The sequence below is a fragment of the Otolemur garnettii genome, unplaced genomic scaffold, assembly GCF_000181295.1.
Source record: "Otolemur garnettii isolate 467f Iridium unplaced genomic scaffold, OtoGar3 scaffold00025, whole genome shotgun sequence".
NCBI classification, from domain to species: domain Eukaryota; kingdom Metazoa; phylum Chordata; class Mammalia; order Primates; family Galagidae; genus Otolemur; species Otolemur garnettii.
In genome coordinates, this window is record NW_003852420.1 from 19,891,643 (window position 1) to 19,908,429 (window position 16,787).

Below are 16,787 nucleotides of genomic sequence, written 5' to 3' on the forward strand. Positions count from 1 at the left end.
AAATGGCCCCTGCATTTCTAGATGCTCCCAGGGTTGGGACTGGGTCACCTTGGGACAGGTGACCACTCCAAAGCCAATCATCTGAGGTCTGCTCATGGGCTCAGGGAATATAAGACAGAACCATCAAGCAGAATGGCGGGGACATTGGCAGTTTCCTTTAGAAGAATCCTGTTGGTTAAGGGCAGTAACAAAACCAGTATATCTCATTCTTCACCCACCTGATGTGGCCCTCCTTTCCTTACTTGCTCTGTCCATGCAGGGCCTGTGAGTAACTCCCTTGGGCCCTTCTTCCCAGTCCCAGATCTAAATACTTAATTAAAAGCACTTCCAACAGGCTCAGGCTCTCATTCCAAGACTGGAGGCATGTCCCCTCAAGGAACTGATGCAACAGCAGAGTCTAAAGCTCCAGACCCTCAGCCCTGAGCCCTGGATAACCTTCCAGGGCCAAACACTGCAGAAGGCACCACCCCAGTTACCCCAGAACCCTCCACATTAATGCCATTGCTCACTGGGATCAAGGTCAAAGATCTTAGGAAAGGGATCCTAATGCCCCAGGGATGGTAGGGCCTCCCCTATATCCTCTTACCTTTCATTTCCTTAATCAATCATTCATTTATTTGTCTGTCCAGCGGCCATGTACAAATGCTCTCTAAGGTCCCAGGCACTGAGCTAGGCACTTGGGTGGGAGGGGCGTACAGAGGAGGATCTGACACAGCTAACAAAAGCTAGTGGGCTTCCTTTGAGTATATAAGAGTCAAGGACGGTGCCTAGTTCACCTGTCTGTCTCCAGTGCCCAACAGCACCTCATACATGGTAAGTGCTCACTAATGCCCACATGGATGGATGCAATATAAAGTGGAAAGTAATCAGTGAAATTGTCAATACATCATCATAGCAGCAGTCAGTTAAGACGATGGACTCTAATGCCAATCCACCTGAGTTAGAATCCAGACTCTTCAACTTCCCTGGGCAAGTTACTCCACCTCTCTGTGCCTCATTTCCCCATCTATAAAACAGTCACTATAAGAAGATGACAATAACGCACTGCCACGTAGGATTATTAAGAGGACTATTGCGTGCATGCAGTGGCATCAGTAAAGTGCTTAGAATGATGCCTGGCCCTCGTTACTGTGCAAGTTCAATAAACTAATTAAATAACCCTGGCTTATGTTTTCTGTGTGCTTGGCATGCTCCATCCCAACCAAAATTCAGAACAACTTTCCAGGGCAGATAGGCCTCTCCCAGTTTTATACAAAAATGGAAACTGAGGCACAGAGAGGTTACTCAGCATGAAAGGGCCAGAGCAGGGATTGTCCCCAGATGGGAGCTGTCTAGCCCCAAAGCCATCTGCCAAAAGTCCATGCTCGAAGTCCAAACAAAGTGTCCCCTGGGCTCCATGATGGTCCAGGCATGATAATGAGGCTACTGAGGGGGGACAAGGCCTCTGTAAATCCCAGAAGCACCCACACTTCACTAGTTCTAAAGCCTTCACCCCACTGAGGCCAGCTGGGCAGAGTCTATGTTCCTCACTGACTGATGGAGGATCTAGGGGATGGGAGAAAGTGTCTAAAAGGGCATTCCCATCAGTGCCGCACATCAGGGCATCAGCTTTGTCCCCTGGGGTCCTCTTCTCCCAGCTTCAGGGCCCACCTTTCAGGTGGGCTGCTAGCCCATAACTCTCCCATGTGTTTCTGTGCACATTAGGTCAGTCATGTGACCGTATTGGGGAGGGCACTGGCATTTGTCATTTACTTCCTTCCCTTTAGGAATCCCACATCACCAACTCTTTGCCTTCTAAAATAAAATTCTCCAAGTTTCCTTCTCCCATGCAGAAGACATTTTAATTACCCCAGCTGCCATTATCTGTGCCAGCCAGCTTCGAGCCATTCCCAGATAACCCTGCGTTAATCAGCCCCAGCTGAGCCCCTGCTACATGTCATGTGTTAGGTAAAAGCCTGGAGGTGAAAAAAGAATTATAATAAATTAATAGATAAGCAATCACAATTAATGCCACTTCCCGGCAATAACAGTTATATCATGGGGAAGATATTTTCATCTGTCATTCCTTAAGGCGATGTTTTTTGAGCTTCAGCTTCTACCCATTCAGACCCATGGGGTGCTAATGAATTAGTCTATTATGTTATGCTGAATGTTTCTAAAAGGTCCCTCGTCGATACTGAATTCAGTGTGTCAACATTTGGCATCAAGAATGCAACTTTTTGCCAAGCAGCAAGGTTGCACACAGTTCACCGTGTACAGCACTTGGGGTCTTGGCCCGGGACAATTTGGGGAAAAAAAGAGAAATTGCAGCTGGGCAAAAGGGCCTCTTCACCAGCTCCCCAGTGTCACTGCCTTCACGTGACAGGGATGAGGACACCGTGTCACAAGCCCTACAACCTTCTGCAGGGAAGCCCAGGCTGGAGGGTGCCAGGAAGGGGACCAAGTGTTGCATCTGGAGACTGGAACTGCTGGTTTCACCAGCATCCGTGGCCAGGGATGCACCCTTCATGCAGAGGTTGGCCTCTGGTCCCAGAGGAGGGTAAACTGAGGCATGAGGGGCCTGGGCGGGCCAACACTTTGGCATCTTTCAAGCCTTAGGTATTAGGTCAACACTGAAATGGGAAAGAGGCTGAGCCCAAGCAGGGAAGGGTGAGGAGGGCGCCGCCTGGGGGCAGAGCTGGGCTTCTCTTCTGCAGCTGCATCTGTGGGGCTCTGGCCTCAAACTTGCATACACCTCCCTGCAGCACTCCCCCGCCCCCAGCTCCCCAGATGCTCCTCTTTCAGTGGCAGTTTGAATATGACAAATATCCTCCTCCACCCCAGGCAATTTACCAAACCACTCCTATCTTCCAGGCCCATAGACAGGTGTCCCCAGGAGGAGGATGTGAAACACCAGTCTCTACATTCCAGGCTCTTCCCCATGATGTTTAAGTGACCCAGACAGCTACTCAGCTGGCTGACCCTTGTTTCTACTTTGAGTCGGAAGGGTATTTGTCTCTGGAGCTCACAGTGGAGACAGACCCAGACACAGGCAGTTGTACGAGGGGGCAGAAAACCAGGGAGCCTAGGATAAGAGCAGAAGGACACCTGACCCACCATGTTGCTCATGTGTAGAGGAGCAGTCAAGGGAGGCTTCCTGGAAGAGGTGACTCTTGGAGAATGGTCCACCCAAGAGGGGACAAGAACACAGACATTCCAGCAAAGATGTGAGACCTGAGGATGAGAAGCCCCATGAGGGGGAGAGCCAGCAGGCACAGGAAGGGAGACTCAAGTAGTTTGGTGTTTGTTCCCATGGCACAAAAAGGGAGGGGTGGGAAGGAAAGTGTGAGTAGAGAACTTTCCAGAACTGTACTAAGAACTTTACTCTTACTCCAACAAGGATACAAGAAGTCATTGACATGTTCTAAGCATGGGAGTGACAGAGTCAGATTTACACTTCAGAAAGATCCCTCCAGCTCCTGTGTGGAGGATGACCACCTCATCATCCGGTGGGGGTGAGCTGGAGGCTGGGTGGCAGAGCCCGTGGATGGGAGGAGCCAGTGATGTCACCCGGGACGGAGAGCTCTGGAGCTGGGAAGCCTAGAGTTGACCCCATCTCTTCCCCACTATGGAACCCTGAGTAGAAGACTTACTTTCAAAAGGTGGCTCTGCTTCTTCCTCTAAACTGGGTGACAATAGCGCCCATTTTTTGTTTGTTTGTTTGTTGTTGTTTTTTTTTGCAGTTTTTGGCCGGGGCTGGGTTTGAACCTGCCACCTCCGGCATATGGGAAGCCAGGGCCCTACTCCTTTGAGCCACAGGAGTAGCCCCTTTTCGGAGGGTGGCCAAGTGAATTAAGGTAATAGCCGTAGGCACTCAGAACTGGGCCTGCTGTTCTAAGGTTGATCGGTGCTCTGTGAATGTTAGCTCCCTGCTATTGTTTTTGCATTGCCAAGAGGGTAAAACAAGAAGGCACACCCTATGTCTGCTCCTCTGCTCCAGTAACCCAGTATTGTCCCTGGGGGTTGTACCCGATCAATGTCCCAACCTGCTGCCAGATGAGGCCGAGCGTAAATATTTGTCAAACACTTGCGCAGTGTTTAGTATGCACTGGGCATGTTCCCAGTACATCTATTAACTCATTTCTTTCCCATGACGGCTCATATGCCAGCTAGTATTTTCACCCCCATTTTGCAGATGAGGCCACTGAGGTGAGCAGAAGAACCTTGAACCCAAATAGCCTGAGCTAACACCCATCGCCTCATTGTCTGCCCCAGAAGAAGCCTTTGGAATGTGTGTCCTCCCCACCTTGCTGCCCTTCTCAGACTATACAGGCATCCTTGCAGAAACCCAGACCCTTGCTGTGTATTTCCCTGTCATGAGCCAAAGCTTAGACTAGTGGTTTCTCAAAACAGATTTAGCAGGTCCTGCCTGCCCCAGACACTGGATCACAATATTGAGATGTGACCCATACTTTACAAAAGAAAAAAAATCTCCAAATGCATTTCTGAGGCATGCCTTCTCTTAGACAACTACTGGGGACAAAAAGTGCAAGGGGTTTAAATAAGACAAGCAGTGGTACATTAGTAAATGTTTAACAGCCAGCCCTGTAATAAGGAAAATCAAAACACAAAAACCATGATTTGCAATGTTTGCAAAAGTCCCCACATTGCAAGAAACTTGCAGAAACTCCCACCATGGGCAATATCAAGCTACCCATATAACGTCACATAAGGCAAAGTTAGAGAGATGGTAACGTCCAGCTCTCATGGCCAGCATGAGCCAGCACAACTTTCACACAGACCAGAATACAAATTCAGCTCTGCCTTTCATGAGCTGTGTGACCTTAAGCAAGTCACCTCATCCCTTGACCCTCTTCCCTAATCTATGGAAAGAGAATCAAGTATATTAAATGCCTATTTCATGGGATTGTGGTGATTAAATAATAGATTCCATGTGTGGATCTGAGCACTGTGTCCACCCTCTGCCTTCCACTGAGATTGGTGCCATACAGACACCCTCTGGCCAGCTCAGTGGTGAGCCCCCATCTGCTGAAGCCTTTGTCTCATCCAGCCCCTTCCCCATCCCAGATCCTAACCTAGAATCAGGGCCATATTCGGGCAAGCTTGGGACTAGACTTTCTCCCCTGGGCTTAAGCCTACTCCCTATCTCTTCCCTACTTCCCAAACCTCAAAGAGGAAGCCTACACAGTGCATTCCAGGGGAAGCCATGGGGGTGGGGTGCAGGAGTACCAGGAGGAGTTTGGCGTCCATCAGGAATACCAACCAGAGGAAGCCAGCATGGTGTGAAAGGGCCCCAGCTTGCATCACTCATGAAGCATCATTGATCTGCAGAAGCTGGGATGGCGGTGGTCATGGAAAGACAGGTGCAGGCCACGTGTGTCCCAGCCACCCTCTCCCAACACAGGATAAAGTGACAGGCTGGGGCCAGGTGGCAGGCTGCTTGTGGGGGAGAGAGCAGGAGGATATAGACAAGAGGTAGGGAAGAGCTCACATGGTGACCTAGACTCAGTTTCCCCGCTAGTAGGATAAGGCCAATTAAGATTGTCAATGTATATATTTCAAAAAGTTCAGAACCGTGAGTCTCATGCAGATATAGAAGGAACATGTGTCAGGGATGTATTCAGCCCGCTAATGAGGGAACCAGGTGGAAAGTAAAGCTGGCTCAAAGAGCATTTGAGGAATGGGATATTTATAGGAATTTCAGGCTGGGAGTGGGCACAGAACAAGACTGCTAGGTAGATAGAAAATGGATTAATGTCTTGTAAGGCAGTAACACCACAACCTTGAGGGTTACCTTTCCTACCGGACAAAAATCTACATGTTAGACTAGAGTCTGGGCCTTTAACCAGTAGGTGATACTAAGCTCAAACCTGGTGTGTTCTCCCAGAGGTCTTGTCAGGCCTAGTAAACTCTGTTTCATTGTCACAGTGAAAGGTCGTGCTGCTCTCCTTTGCCTGATTCCAGGTTTCAGGGGGTGGGGAGGGTTCCATCAGGTGGAAACTTGCCTGGCTCCTTGTACTCCCACTCGCCACCTCCTCCACTGCTGTCCCTTCTAGCTTAGGGACACCTGGCTTCTCCCTCTGTCCCTTGCCTTCACCAGCCCACCTTGTCCCCAGAGCTGGAGCTGCAGGGAAGGCTAAAGCGGGATATCCAGGTATTACCTGTCCCTGTGGCCACACATGACCTGGCCCATGACATTCAGGCTGACCACTGGCCAGCTGCTTCTAGAAGGCCCTGGCTTGGAGGTAGGGGCTGAGGGGAAGGAAGAGGGCAATGCTGAGTTCTACTAGGTGGAGACAACTATTTTTAAATAGTCTCTCCTAGGAGATGAACATTCCCTTAGCTTCTCTCGGGCTACTTGGAGATGCCCACACCCAGTGCCCTCTGCTTTCCTGAAGTGGGAACCGGGTCTCCTCCATGGGCAGAAATAGGCATTATGAAGCTTCCTTGATATGTGGGGCGGGGCATTTTATGTGAGCTGTTTTTTGTTTCACTGGGTTCTAGAAAGAGAGAGTGATCCCCTTTTGTAGATGAAGAAACAGTCTGAGACCCCCAGTTAGCGCATGGGGTCTGTTGCCCAGCAGACGCTTGTTCTGATCAGACTACAAGGCCCGTGCCCCTTTGGGTGCCCCTGTAACTGCTCCGAGAGCCCTCGCCTGCCTCAAGGCTCTGTGGGGAGCCACAGCCTTAGCTGGGTTTGGGGAGGGCAGGAGTGGGCTGGGGCATATGGCAGGGCCACGCCTGGACCCACACACACCTCTCTCTCTGTCAAGGATCTCTATGCGTTAGACCTGGAGCCCTACCGCTACTCGGGTGTGAACCTGACCGGCTTCCGGATCCTCAATGTGGACAACCCCCACGTCTCGGCCATCGTGGAGAAGTGGTCCATGGAGCGGCTGCAGGCAGCTCCCCGGGCAGAGTCAGGCCTGCTGGATGGAGTGATGATGGTATGGCAGCCAGGGGGTTCCAGGGCACCCCACCTGCCTGCCTTCTTGACTGCCCTCCTGCACTGCCGTTCTTTCCTCCATCCTGCCCCGTCTCGTCCTGAGAACTGCCATGTGTTGGTCAGACCCCTGGCTGGGGCTGCGGCTAAAGACATACTGATGAAGCAGACACCGTCCCACCCCAAGGGCCGCATCTGGTGGGGGCTGGACTATAAGCTCATGGTTACAAATAGCAGGATGAGGGCGGCGCCTCTGGCTCAAAGGAGTAGGGCACCAGTCCCATATACCAGGGGTGGCGGGTTCAAACCCAGCCCAGCTAAAAAAAAAAAAAGAATAGTATGAGGCCCAGGATACAGTGGACCTGAGACGGTGACCTGTAGATGTGAGGACTGAGGACCAGGAAGAAGAGGTGTGGTCAGGGTCTAGGTAACAGCTCAGGGTAGCTGAGGTGGGGTGACAGAGGCTGGCAAGAAAAGGTCTGAGCTGAGACGGGGCACTCAGGTGTCTGTAGAAGGGCAGTTAGCCACACCTGGCCTTTCTCCAGGGGCATGGACTGGGTTGCCATGGCCCCGTGGCTGGGGAGGGAAGGGGGCACCGGGCAGGCTGAGGACTGGAGGGGCTCAGGATCTGCTCTCAGGCAGGCCCTGGGCCCTCCCCTCCAGACCGATGCAGCCTTACTGTACGACGCCGTCCACATTGTGTCCGTGTGCTACCAGCGGGCACCCCAGATGACTGTGAACTCTCTGCAGTGCCATCGTCACAAGGCCTGGCGCTTTGGTGGCCGCTTCATGAACTTCATAAAGGAGGTGAGTGTCCCTGAAGCCCCCACCGTGGCAGCTGTCTCCCTGGGACTATGGGCACTCCAGAGCAGCAAAGCTACCGAGGGTCTGGGTTTAGGTATCAGATGGCACTGATTTCTAATCCACATGAACTTGGGCAGGTTACCTGACATCTCTGAGCCTCAGTTTCCTTGGGAGAGAATGATAGGACCAATCTTACAGGGTACTGAGAGGCGTGCATCCTTGGCACGTGCCATGTGCTCAGTAGGTGGTCAGCATTGGTGGCAGGACATAGCATGGGCTTTAAAGCACAGATGAGGGTCTCTGCCTCCTGGCTATGTGACCTTGGCTGAGCTGGAGAACCTTGGAAAAGCTCCTGAGACCTGAGTCCCAGCCCCAGCACCTTCTTCCTTAGCAGGCCCCCAGTTGAGTGGCCAGAGGCTGCCCTGAGGTTCTCAGTGACTCCGTGGGGAGATCTGGGAGCCTTGGAAGCCAGACAGAAGTAGTTTGGAAGCATAACTACTTTTTAACTGTGTGACCTTGGAGAAGCTGCTGAAGTTTCCCGTAAGTCAGTGTCCTCTGTGCAATGGAGACAGTAGCAGCACATGTGTCACACGGTTGTTATGAGGATTCAGGAGCTATGGTACATGTGATGCTCTTAGGACAGCACCTGGCACACAGCAGGTGCTGAGCAGGCTGGCTACCATCACCGCTATCCCCAGCATCACTACAGCTTCCCATTTTGTAGTGGGAAGCTAGGGGGTCTGCAGGTCACATCACTTCACTCACCCTTTGTACCTTTAACCTCTAGAATTTTTGAGGCTCAGCCATGAATCCTTGAGGGGAACAGATATCCCACTACCCACCATGGAAGGGAAGCCCTGTTCTCCCTCCAGCCCCCAAAATGACCCTCACTGCTCACACTCAGCTACAGGGTCCTTTCAGGGCCCAGCACGGCCCTCCCTCCCACCATTTCCGAGTTACCCATCTCCCCATCTGACTGCGTGACAGTTAATCATTTTAAAGACTTGGCATTTCCGAGAGGAGCTGGGAAATACCAGGCCGGAGTTCAGAGCGTGTGAAGCATCTTTCATTTAGCAAGTCCTGAGCGGTCTAGAGGGGGCAGGCGGCCGGGGAAATGTCACGGGGAGGAGCTGCCAAAGCTCCCTGCCCTGCCCTGCCCACTTGCCCACACACAGGCCGCACCTGCCAGCATTTAATTCCTCTGTAGCTGACAGGCAGGGAGGTGTCCCTGGGAGGCAGGCTTAAAGGCACCTGCTGTGATTTCCCCCGGGGGCCAGGAGATGGCCTGAGGGTATAGGAGCCCAAAGGGGAGGAGAACAGCAGGGAGCCCATGAGAGGGAAGCTGAGCCTCGTTGTAAAGTCAAAAAATGGCGATTTTCACCTTCTCTGATGGGTCTTTTAATCTCTGTCCCCAAGCCCTGAGCTCCATAGAAGCTCTCCCCACTCCTCCTTGGGCACCACAACCCTGGGGCTTTCAGCTCTGCCACTACAGCAAGAGAATTTGCCCTGCACTGCTAGTACTTAAGACCTGCATAACTTAATCTCTCTTTGAGCCTCAGTGTCCACATCTGTAAAATGGGAGCGATGATGACACCCACCTGGCAGGATCATAGCAGGAGCTCAGGGAGCTCTTGCAGGGAAGGGTACTGACTTTCTGTGTCCAACTTCCAAGAGCCACCCCTAATCTAAGGGAGCTCCACAGATGGAAGCAGCGAAGGAAAAATAATCTCCACCACTCAGTTGTGATGGTATATGCAGACCTTGTGCTAAGCACTTTGCACGCCATTTTTCATACCTATGACGTAGGTAATGTCTCCTTCTCTGAAGCTCAGAGAGGCTAGATGGCTTATATAAAACCCACTTTCTAATCACCTTTGTTTTACAGCCTCCTGGGCCCCTTGGGGCATTGTCCCCTCCCTGAATTAGTATACCCATTCGCCCATCTGCCCATTTATTCAGAACAGTACCTTGGAGCAGCTCACATGCTTGGAGATTGCTAGGGTTTCAGTTGAGGATCCACAGGTAGACCCCCAGGATCTGCAGGCCCATGAACTTGCTGTTGGATTATGAGTGTATGCCTGGGTGCCGGGGGGCTTCAGCAGGGAGAGGCGGTAGGGCATTCTTTAAAGTTTGCAAGGGAGCAGGTCCCAGTGTAATTAGGAACACGGTGTGGCAGAACAAGGACGTGGAACTGGGTTTCAGCCATTCAGACCTGCCACTGGCCTGTGCTCCTTCTCAGTCGCCCTCCCTGGCTCCCTCACCCCTTCTCTGGCTCAGGCAGGCTGTGAGCCCCCAGGTCTTCTCCCTACTCTGTGTTCCCATGTACCTTTGTTCTCAAGGACTCCACGTGTGGGGGGTTTGTTCTCCCAGTCACAGAAAGCTGAGTATGAGTATTTCATTCTCTTCTGGCTGCTCTCCTGGGTTCTTGACAGAGAGAGAGGAGAGACATGGGTCCAGGCTGAGGAGTGGAGCCCTGGGACGCTGACGTCTTTTTTATTAGAGACAGAGTCTCACTCTGTCCCCCTGAGCAGACTGCTGTGGCATCATAGCTCACAGAAACCTCAGTCTCTTGGGCTCAAGTGAACCTCTTGTCTCAGCTTTCTGAGTAGCTGGGACTATAGACACTCGCCACAGTGCCTGACTATTTTGAGAGATGGGATCTTGTTCTTGCTCAGGCTAGTCTTGAACTCCCGAGCTCAGGCAGTCCAACTACCTTGGCCTCCCAGAGTGCTGGGATTACAAGCGTGAGCCACTGCACTGCGCGGCCTGACGCTGACTTATTCGGTTCCACCTCTTGATCTCTCTGTGAGCTCGGGTGACCCATGGCCCCCTCCAGGCCTGGTTCCTCATGTCTATAAAATGGAAAGCGTGCTCCTTGCCTGCCCCCCACCCCAGAGGTTGCACAGCGTGGATGGTATCAAAGCGCTTTGTACAGTTCCTGCTCTCAGCACACAAGAAAGATGCTGTCTAGAATCGAGTCAGCAAACTTCCTCTGTAAAGGGACAGACCGAAAAGAGTTTAGGCTTTGTGGGCCAGATGGTCTCTGTCACGAATATTCAACACTGCGGTTACAGTGCAAAGACAACCAGGGCACTACGGAAACACATGGGCGCGGCTATGAGCTAGTAAACCATTCACAAGAGCAGACAGGGCCGGTTTGGCTCACCAGCCATAGTCTGCCAACCCCTGATCTAGAAGGTGGGGCTTTTCTCAGCTGAGGTCTGCCCGAACTTCTGTCTCCCTCTGTGTGAATGAAGCTAATGACAATTTAAAAATGACGAAAGCCACCATTTATTCAGGGCTCAAATTGTGTCAGGCACAGTCCGCAATACTTTACATGACTTACCTCATTCCCCCCTCACTGCATTTTGGTAAGATGGGAATTATTAGTTTCATTTTATAGATGAGGAAACAGAGACAGAGAGGTGAACTGAAATACTCAATGTCACACAGCTCATGGTGATTGCACCCAGCCTGCTGACCCCAGAGTTTTTAGCCACAGTGTGCCTAGAGCTGGAGCTAGGGGGTGGGAGTGACCTTCCTGGTTCCCCCCGCCTCTCTGGGGGCTACGCTAAGTGTCTGGTTCAGTAGCCAGGTCCAGCTGGGCCCTCTGGCTCTTCCTGCCTCATGGTGGGTCTCACCCATCCCACCTCTGTCTCCCTGCCCTCTCTGGGGATCTGACATGGGTCCCCCCTTCCTGTGACTTCGAGGCAGGGGCTCATTTGAGCACATCCAAGATCGATGTTGTACACGAGAAGGTGCAAATGTAAAGCTGGCTAAAGAGCATAATAGAATTTATGGAAATTGCTGGCTCGCACCGCAGCCCGAGCAATGATGGAGGTGATTATTAATTAATCATGGTCTTGGGGGAACAGTATCAGTGCAAGGAGTAATTAAAATGAAGCATTGTACAGTTGTACCGAATGATGATTTATGAGCCCAAGGAATTGCCGCTCTGCCCTCTCCCCTCCGCAGGCTCAATGGGAAGGATTAACTGGACGGATTGTTTTCAACAAAACCAGTGGCTTGCGGACGGATTTTGATCTGGACATCATCAGCCTGAAAGAGGATGGGCTGGAGAAGGTGCGTGGGCTCGGGGGAGGACTGGGGATCCTTGTATCAGCCACGACACACCCCGGGCAGAGGCCCAGAGGCAGGGGCAAGACCCAGTCCAGCTGCCCCCTCAGGGCTAGATGAGATCCCATGTGGTTTGTGCCTCTGTGGGCCCATCAGAGAATAGGAAGACCTGGTGAAGTGGAGGGTGCAGGAGGCAGTGTCCTGGCTACAGCAAACACACAGACGGTCACCCCATAACAAGGGACTGCTGGGGATGCTTAATCTGGGAAGCATGACCAAAGGTTATGGGGGAACAGACTGTCTCTGAGCCCCACAGCGATGTCATGGGAGCAGAAGGACAGACAGCAGGGGCTGTCTCCCTGGGGAGTGGTGAGTTCACTGTCAACGGAGGCATTTAACCAAAGATAGAGTGATTGCTTGCCTAGGAGACTGGACTTATCTTGGGAAAGAGGTTGGAGCACATGGATTCTAAGCTACTTCACCCCAGACTTCTAAGGCCTCTGTGATTCCAGAGAGTTGGGAGGAACAAAGCAGGCCCACCAGGGGCTTCCAAGCTGGCTAACACAGAGACATTTTATTGAGGCCAGTCCTGATCCCTGCATACCTCCCACATACTCTGTCAGAGTCAGGCTGCTGGGTGAGAAGGGGATTTATTGTGAGCCTCCAAGTCTCAGCATCCTGAGACCTGGAGTTCAGCCATACTCTGTGCTGTAGCAGGCTGATCCCAGGAGCCACTGAAGCACCCTTCCAATCCTGCAAGGCGGGGTGTATATAACACAGGGAGCAGAGGTCAGGAAACTGGAGGGGTCTCTGCTGATGCCTCTGCACTTCAGGAATCTGATTGCTCCCCTCTCCTCCCCTGCACTGCCCAGCTCAGGCTTCTCTCGCCCTGGCTCTTGAGCCCTCCAGCCATCCCAAGTATACACACAGATGAGGCTTCCCCTGCTCTGAAACTGCCTGTGGCTCACCGGTGCCAAATCACCTGGCATTTAAGATCCTCCAAGAAAGGCCCCAAGTGGCCTCTTTAGGACACTTAGGCAGTCTCCAATGCTCCCTGAAACATACCCATGATTGAGTCATGCTCCCTCCCTCCTGTCCCTCCAGATCTTTGCCTATGCAGTTGCCCTGGTTGCAGGATGTGACCTCTGTCCATCAGGTACAAGCCTGTCTCTCCCTGGCCCAGCCATAGCCTCATTGCACCTGTGGCCGTGGTTACTCCAGTCACTTCTGCTTGAATTTCTCACTGACTCATGGGAGCCACTGTGCAAGCAAGGGATGGCTGGGGAAACCTCACCCTTCCTCTGCTACTATTTCACACAGTATGTAGCATCAGTCTTAAGGAAAGGGGCTGTGGCCTCTCCACCTGCGATCACCAAGGCCAGTTGATGTGACCCTCTACAAACTATGAGTTCTTAAGAACCTTCCAGTTTCCATCTAAACTCATGCAGCAATAGGAAGAACCCTTCCTCCTCTGGCAGTGCTATAGTGAATGCAGTATTCACTCTAGTAGCTATCCCATTCTTGCTCTCAGTTACCTATCTCTGGAGATGGCCCAAAATTCTAGGGAGAGCAATGAAATTCGTGCCCTTACTCCCTTCTCTGTGCCTCAGCAGGCATAAGAAATCGATAGTTGGAGCACTCTTTCCATCGGAGCCCACCTGCAGCATCCTTCTCCCAACAGCCCTCCAGGCAGCGGGTACAAATTGACCATAACTAATACTCATGAAAAACTCTATTATCCCTGGACAAAGGTTGGCCTGCAGAGGTATCCGCCAGAGACTCCTGGTCACAGCCACCTGGATTTTGAACAGAAAGCCTCTGCAGGCCATGTCCTGCTTGATCCTAACAATTCTTGCCTCCACCATGGCATCTGGTATCTAACAGGAAATGCAGTCAGCACTCAGTAGATGCTTGCCAGGGTGTGGGTTCCTGCTGCCTGCAGGCCCTAGACAGATGCTTGTTGAGCACATGCAGCCCCAGGTGCTCTGCTAGGCACCCTCCTGTGAGCTTGGATCTGAGCTTGGCCCACTTAAGAGAAGAGCCTCTTCAATGCTGTCTGCCTGTCTCCTGTCCTCGTGGCCCTGAGTGGTCTACACAGGCAGAGATTCTGCCCTGAGAGGGTGCTGAGCTCCCAAACACTGCCACTCTGCCTCTCATATCATCACCTCTGTTTGCTAAGCCAGGTCATAGCTGATCCAGCCAGCTCCAGCCGGTGGCTTTGCGAGGATTAAGGCAGAATTACCCAAGCATAATTACATGTCTCTCTGCTATCTGCTTTGCACAGCTCTCTTAATGGGATGTTTGCATTCTGTCTCTCTGTTTAATTGATTAAGTTTCCTGAGTACCCCCCAACTGGGCCAAGGACAGAGTAGGCATGCTAAAGCTTTCCTTGAGTGAGGGGAGTGGAGATCAGATAGGGCTGGGCTGAGGTGGGTCACAAAGGACCTTCAAGAGGCCCAGGGCTTTGGAATCATTTATAAACTTGACCTTTGCCTCCCTCCCTCCAGCCTCAGGCCTGATATCAACAAGGACACTGTGAGGAGATAGATTATGCCACCTTGGCCAAGGCACCTGCCAACTTTAGATGCAAAACCACAAATCAAACTGCCTTCAAACTCAGCAGCATGCAAGCCCCCCAGTGAGGCTCATCCCCTCCTGTGCGAGCACCCCAATAGCCACAGAGGCCAGACCCCTGCCTTTCTGCACGTGACATAGTCCATTTTCTTTTAAGGTGCCCACAGATGTTTGGTGAACATCTCCCTTGTTCCAGGCCCTGTCCTGGGCTTTGGAAGGCATCTGCCCTGAGCCAGCACTGGGGCTGAGACCTGATAAGTGAGTGGCCAGGTGCCCATGATCTCCCTCAGGACGCGTCCCAGGGCAGGCAGTGATCATGGACCTGATTCCTTCCAGCCTCTGTTTAGCACCTGAGCAGCCCCAGCTGGTTACCCCGGGGTCCCTAGGGCTGTCCTTGCACTTACTGTCTCTCTCTGCATTTTCCCTTTCAGCCGTAATGGGTTTGCCAGCAAGGGTGGTGTCAGAGTCCAGGAGACTCAACTCCTTGGGGGCCCCTCCTGGGGAGGAGGGGAAGTAGCAGGTTTGTTATCAAAACAGTCAGTTCAAAACATGAGAGCCGTCAATGAGGATGATGGTGGTGAGAATGGTCTTGGAGATGTGGAGCAGGGATGGGTAAACTGAGGACTCAGCACTCTGCTTTCTGTCTATCTGTCTCTCCAGGTGGGGGTGTGGAGTCCTGCTGATGGCCTCAACATCACGGAGGTCGCCAAAGGCCGAGGCCCTAATGTCACAGACTCTCTAACAAATAGGTCACTCATCGTCACCACAGTGCTGGTAAGAGCTTGCAGCCCCTGCAGGGAGGACTGGCCAAGAGTGTGGTGACCATGTGGGCTAGAGAGACCTTCTTGTCCCTCAGCCATCACAGACAGGGCACCCTCATGAGGTTGCTGGGGGGCCAGAAGATGGTGGCTATGGAGCTACAGGCAGGTGGGAATGCTTAGGGTCTCAGAGACCAGCCAGGGTACAGCAGGTCAGCTCTGCTCAGGGCCCCTGATGTCTGAGCAGGACACACAGTGGGGTAAGAAGGACTCAGATCCCAGGGAAAAGCCCTTCCCACAAGTCACCACAGATGCGGTAGGGGTGGCCACACCCAGAGAGCCCAGTGGGTGCTGGGAGTCTGTACACATGCCACATTATCCAGGGTCCTGTCCCAACAGCCATCGGCCACAGCCCCTGAATGGAATTGCATCCCATCCTCTCTCCCCTCCCCAGGACTGAAAGGCACCCCCTTGTCCTCACCCATTTCAAGCCAAGAAGGAACTCTTGGGGTCTCTCTCATGGGCTCTGCACATTAGAGCTCACGGGTAAGCAGGGGACAGACCCAGGCCACTGGCCACCATTTCTGGACGAGTGTTCCCCACTCCATGTAGGCCAGTCCCTCCTAGAAGGCCTCAGGTTAACCACAGACAGAAATAGCACAGACTCTCTCAGGGACACAGCATTGCTTCTGGGGCTCAAGCCAGAGCATCTAGAGGGGAGGCAGCCTAATCACAGCCCCATGGATTCTGACTAAAGACCCTTAGAGAGGCTCAGGGCTTATGGCTCAAGTGGATAAGGCACCAGCCACATACACCTAGGGTGGCAGGTTCAAATCAAGCCCAGGCCCACCAAACAACAATGGCTGCAACCAAAAAATAGCCGGGCGTTGTGGTGGGCACCTGTGGTCCCAGCTACTTGGGAGGCTGAGGCAGGAGACTCACTTGAGCCCAGGGGTTGGAGGTTGCTGTGAGCTGTGATGCCACGGCACTCTACCCAGGGGGACAGCTTGAGTCTCTGTCTCAAAATAAATAAAGACCCTTAGAAGACAATTCTGGCTCTAATCAGCTTTTGAAAGGACCATGTGCTGACATCTTACCTCTGTACATCAGGGAGCTCAGCTCATTTTGGGTTAAAGAAGGTTGTTGCAGAATGAAACCTGGGAGCAGCGGTCACCCTGTAGCAGGCCCCTTGCATGGTGCCAGGACAGGGCTTGCACCTGCCTGTGTCTCCCCAGGAGTACCTCAGAAGGCCCTACTGGCCAGTCTTTTGTCCTCTCTGGGGTAATGCATAAAGTGACCAGACGAAGTGGGACAGTCCCAATTTTTAACAATTTGTCCCATGTCCTGCGGCATTTTAAAAAAGTCCTGATTTTTGGAAAGAATGCAGGACAAGCTAGGGAATAGCGGGAGAATGAGAAGGGAATATACTGTTTCCAGCTGCTGAAAAGGTTAATGTAACTCCATTTGGGAATGAAAAGGTTAATGTAACTTCATTTGGAAAGGAAAAGGCTAATTTAAATTCCCTACTCCCCTCCTGGGCAAGCCAGAAGGAGACTGGCTCCCTCCCTTGCTTCTAGGCAAGGACAATTAGCTCAGAAGGAGCCAAACTGTCTGGAACAAACAAGTAGCCC

At 52.3% G+C, this 16,787-nt stretch overlaps 1 protein-coding gene across 1 annotated transcript in view; it reads left to right on the top strand.

The window, feature by feature from the left end:
• GRIK3 (glutamate ionotropic receptor kainate type subunit 3) overlaps nucleotides 1-16,787 on the top strand; it is a 217,971-nt gene that overhangs the window by 156,030 nt on the left and 45,154 nt on the right. The window contains exons 6-9 of the mRNA XM_003788164.3: nucleotides 6,774-6,947; nucleotides 7,607-7,750; nucleotides 11,723-11,830; nucleotides 15,059-15,172. Coding sequence (XP_003788212.1) covers nucleotides 6,774-6,947; nucleotides 7,607-7,750; nucleotides 11,723-11,830; nucleotides 15,059-15,172 — 540 coding nt within the window. The remainder of the gene's footprint in view (nucleotides 1-6,773; nucleotides 6,948-7,606; nucleotides 7,751-11,722; nucleotides 11,831-15,058; nucleotides 15,173-16,787) is intronic.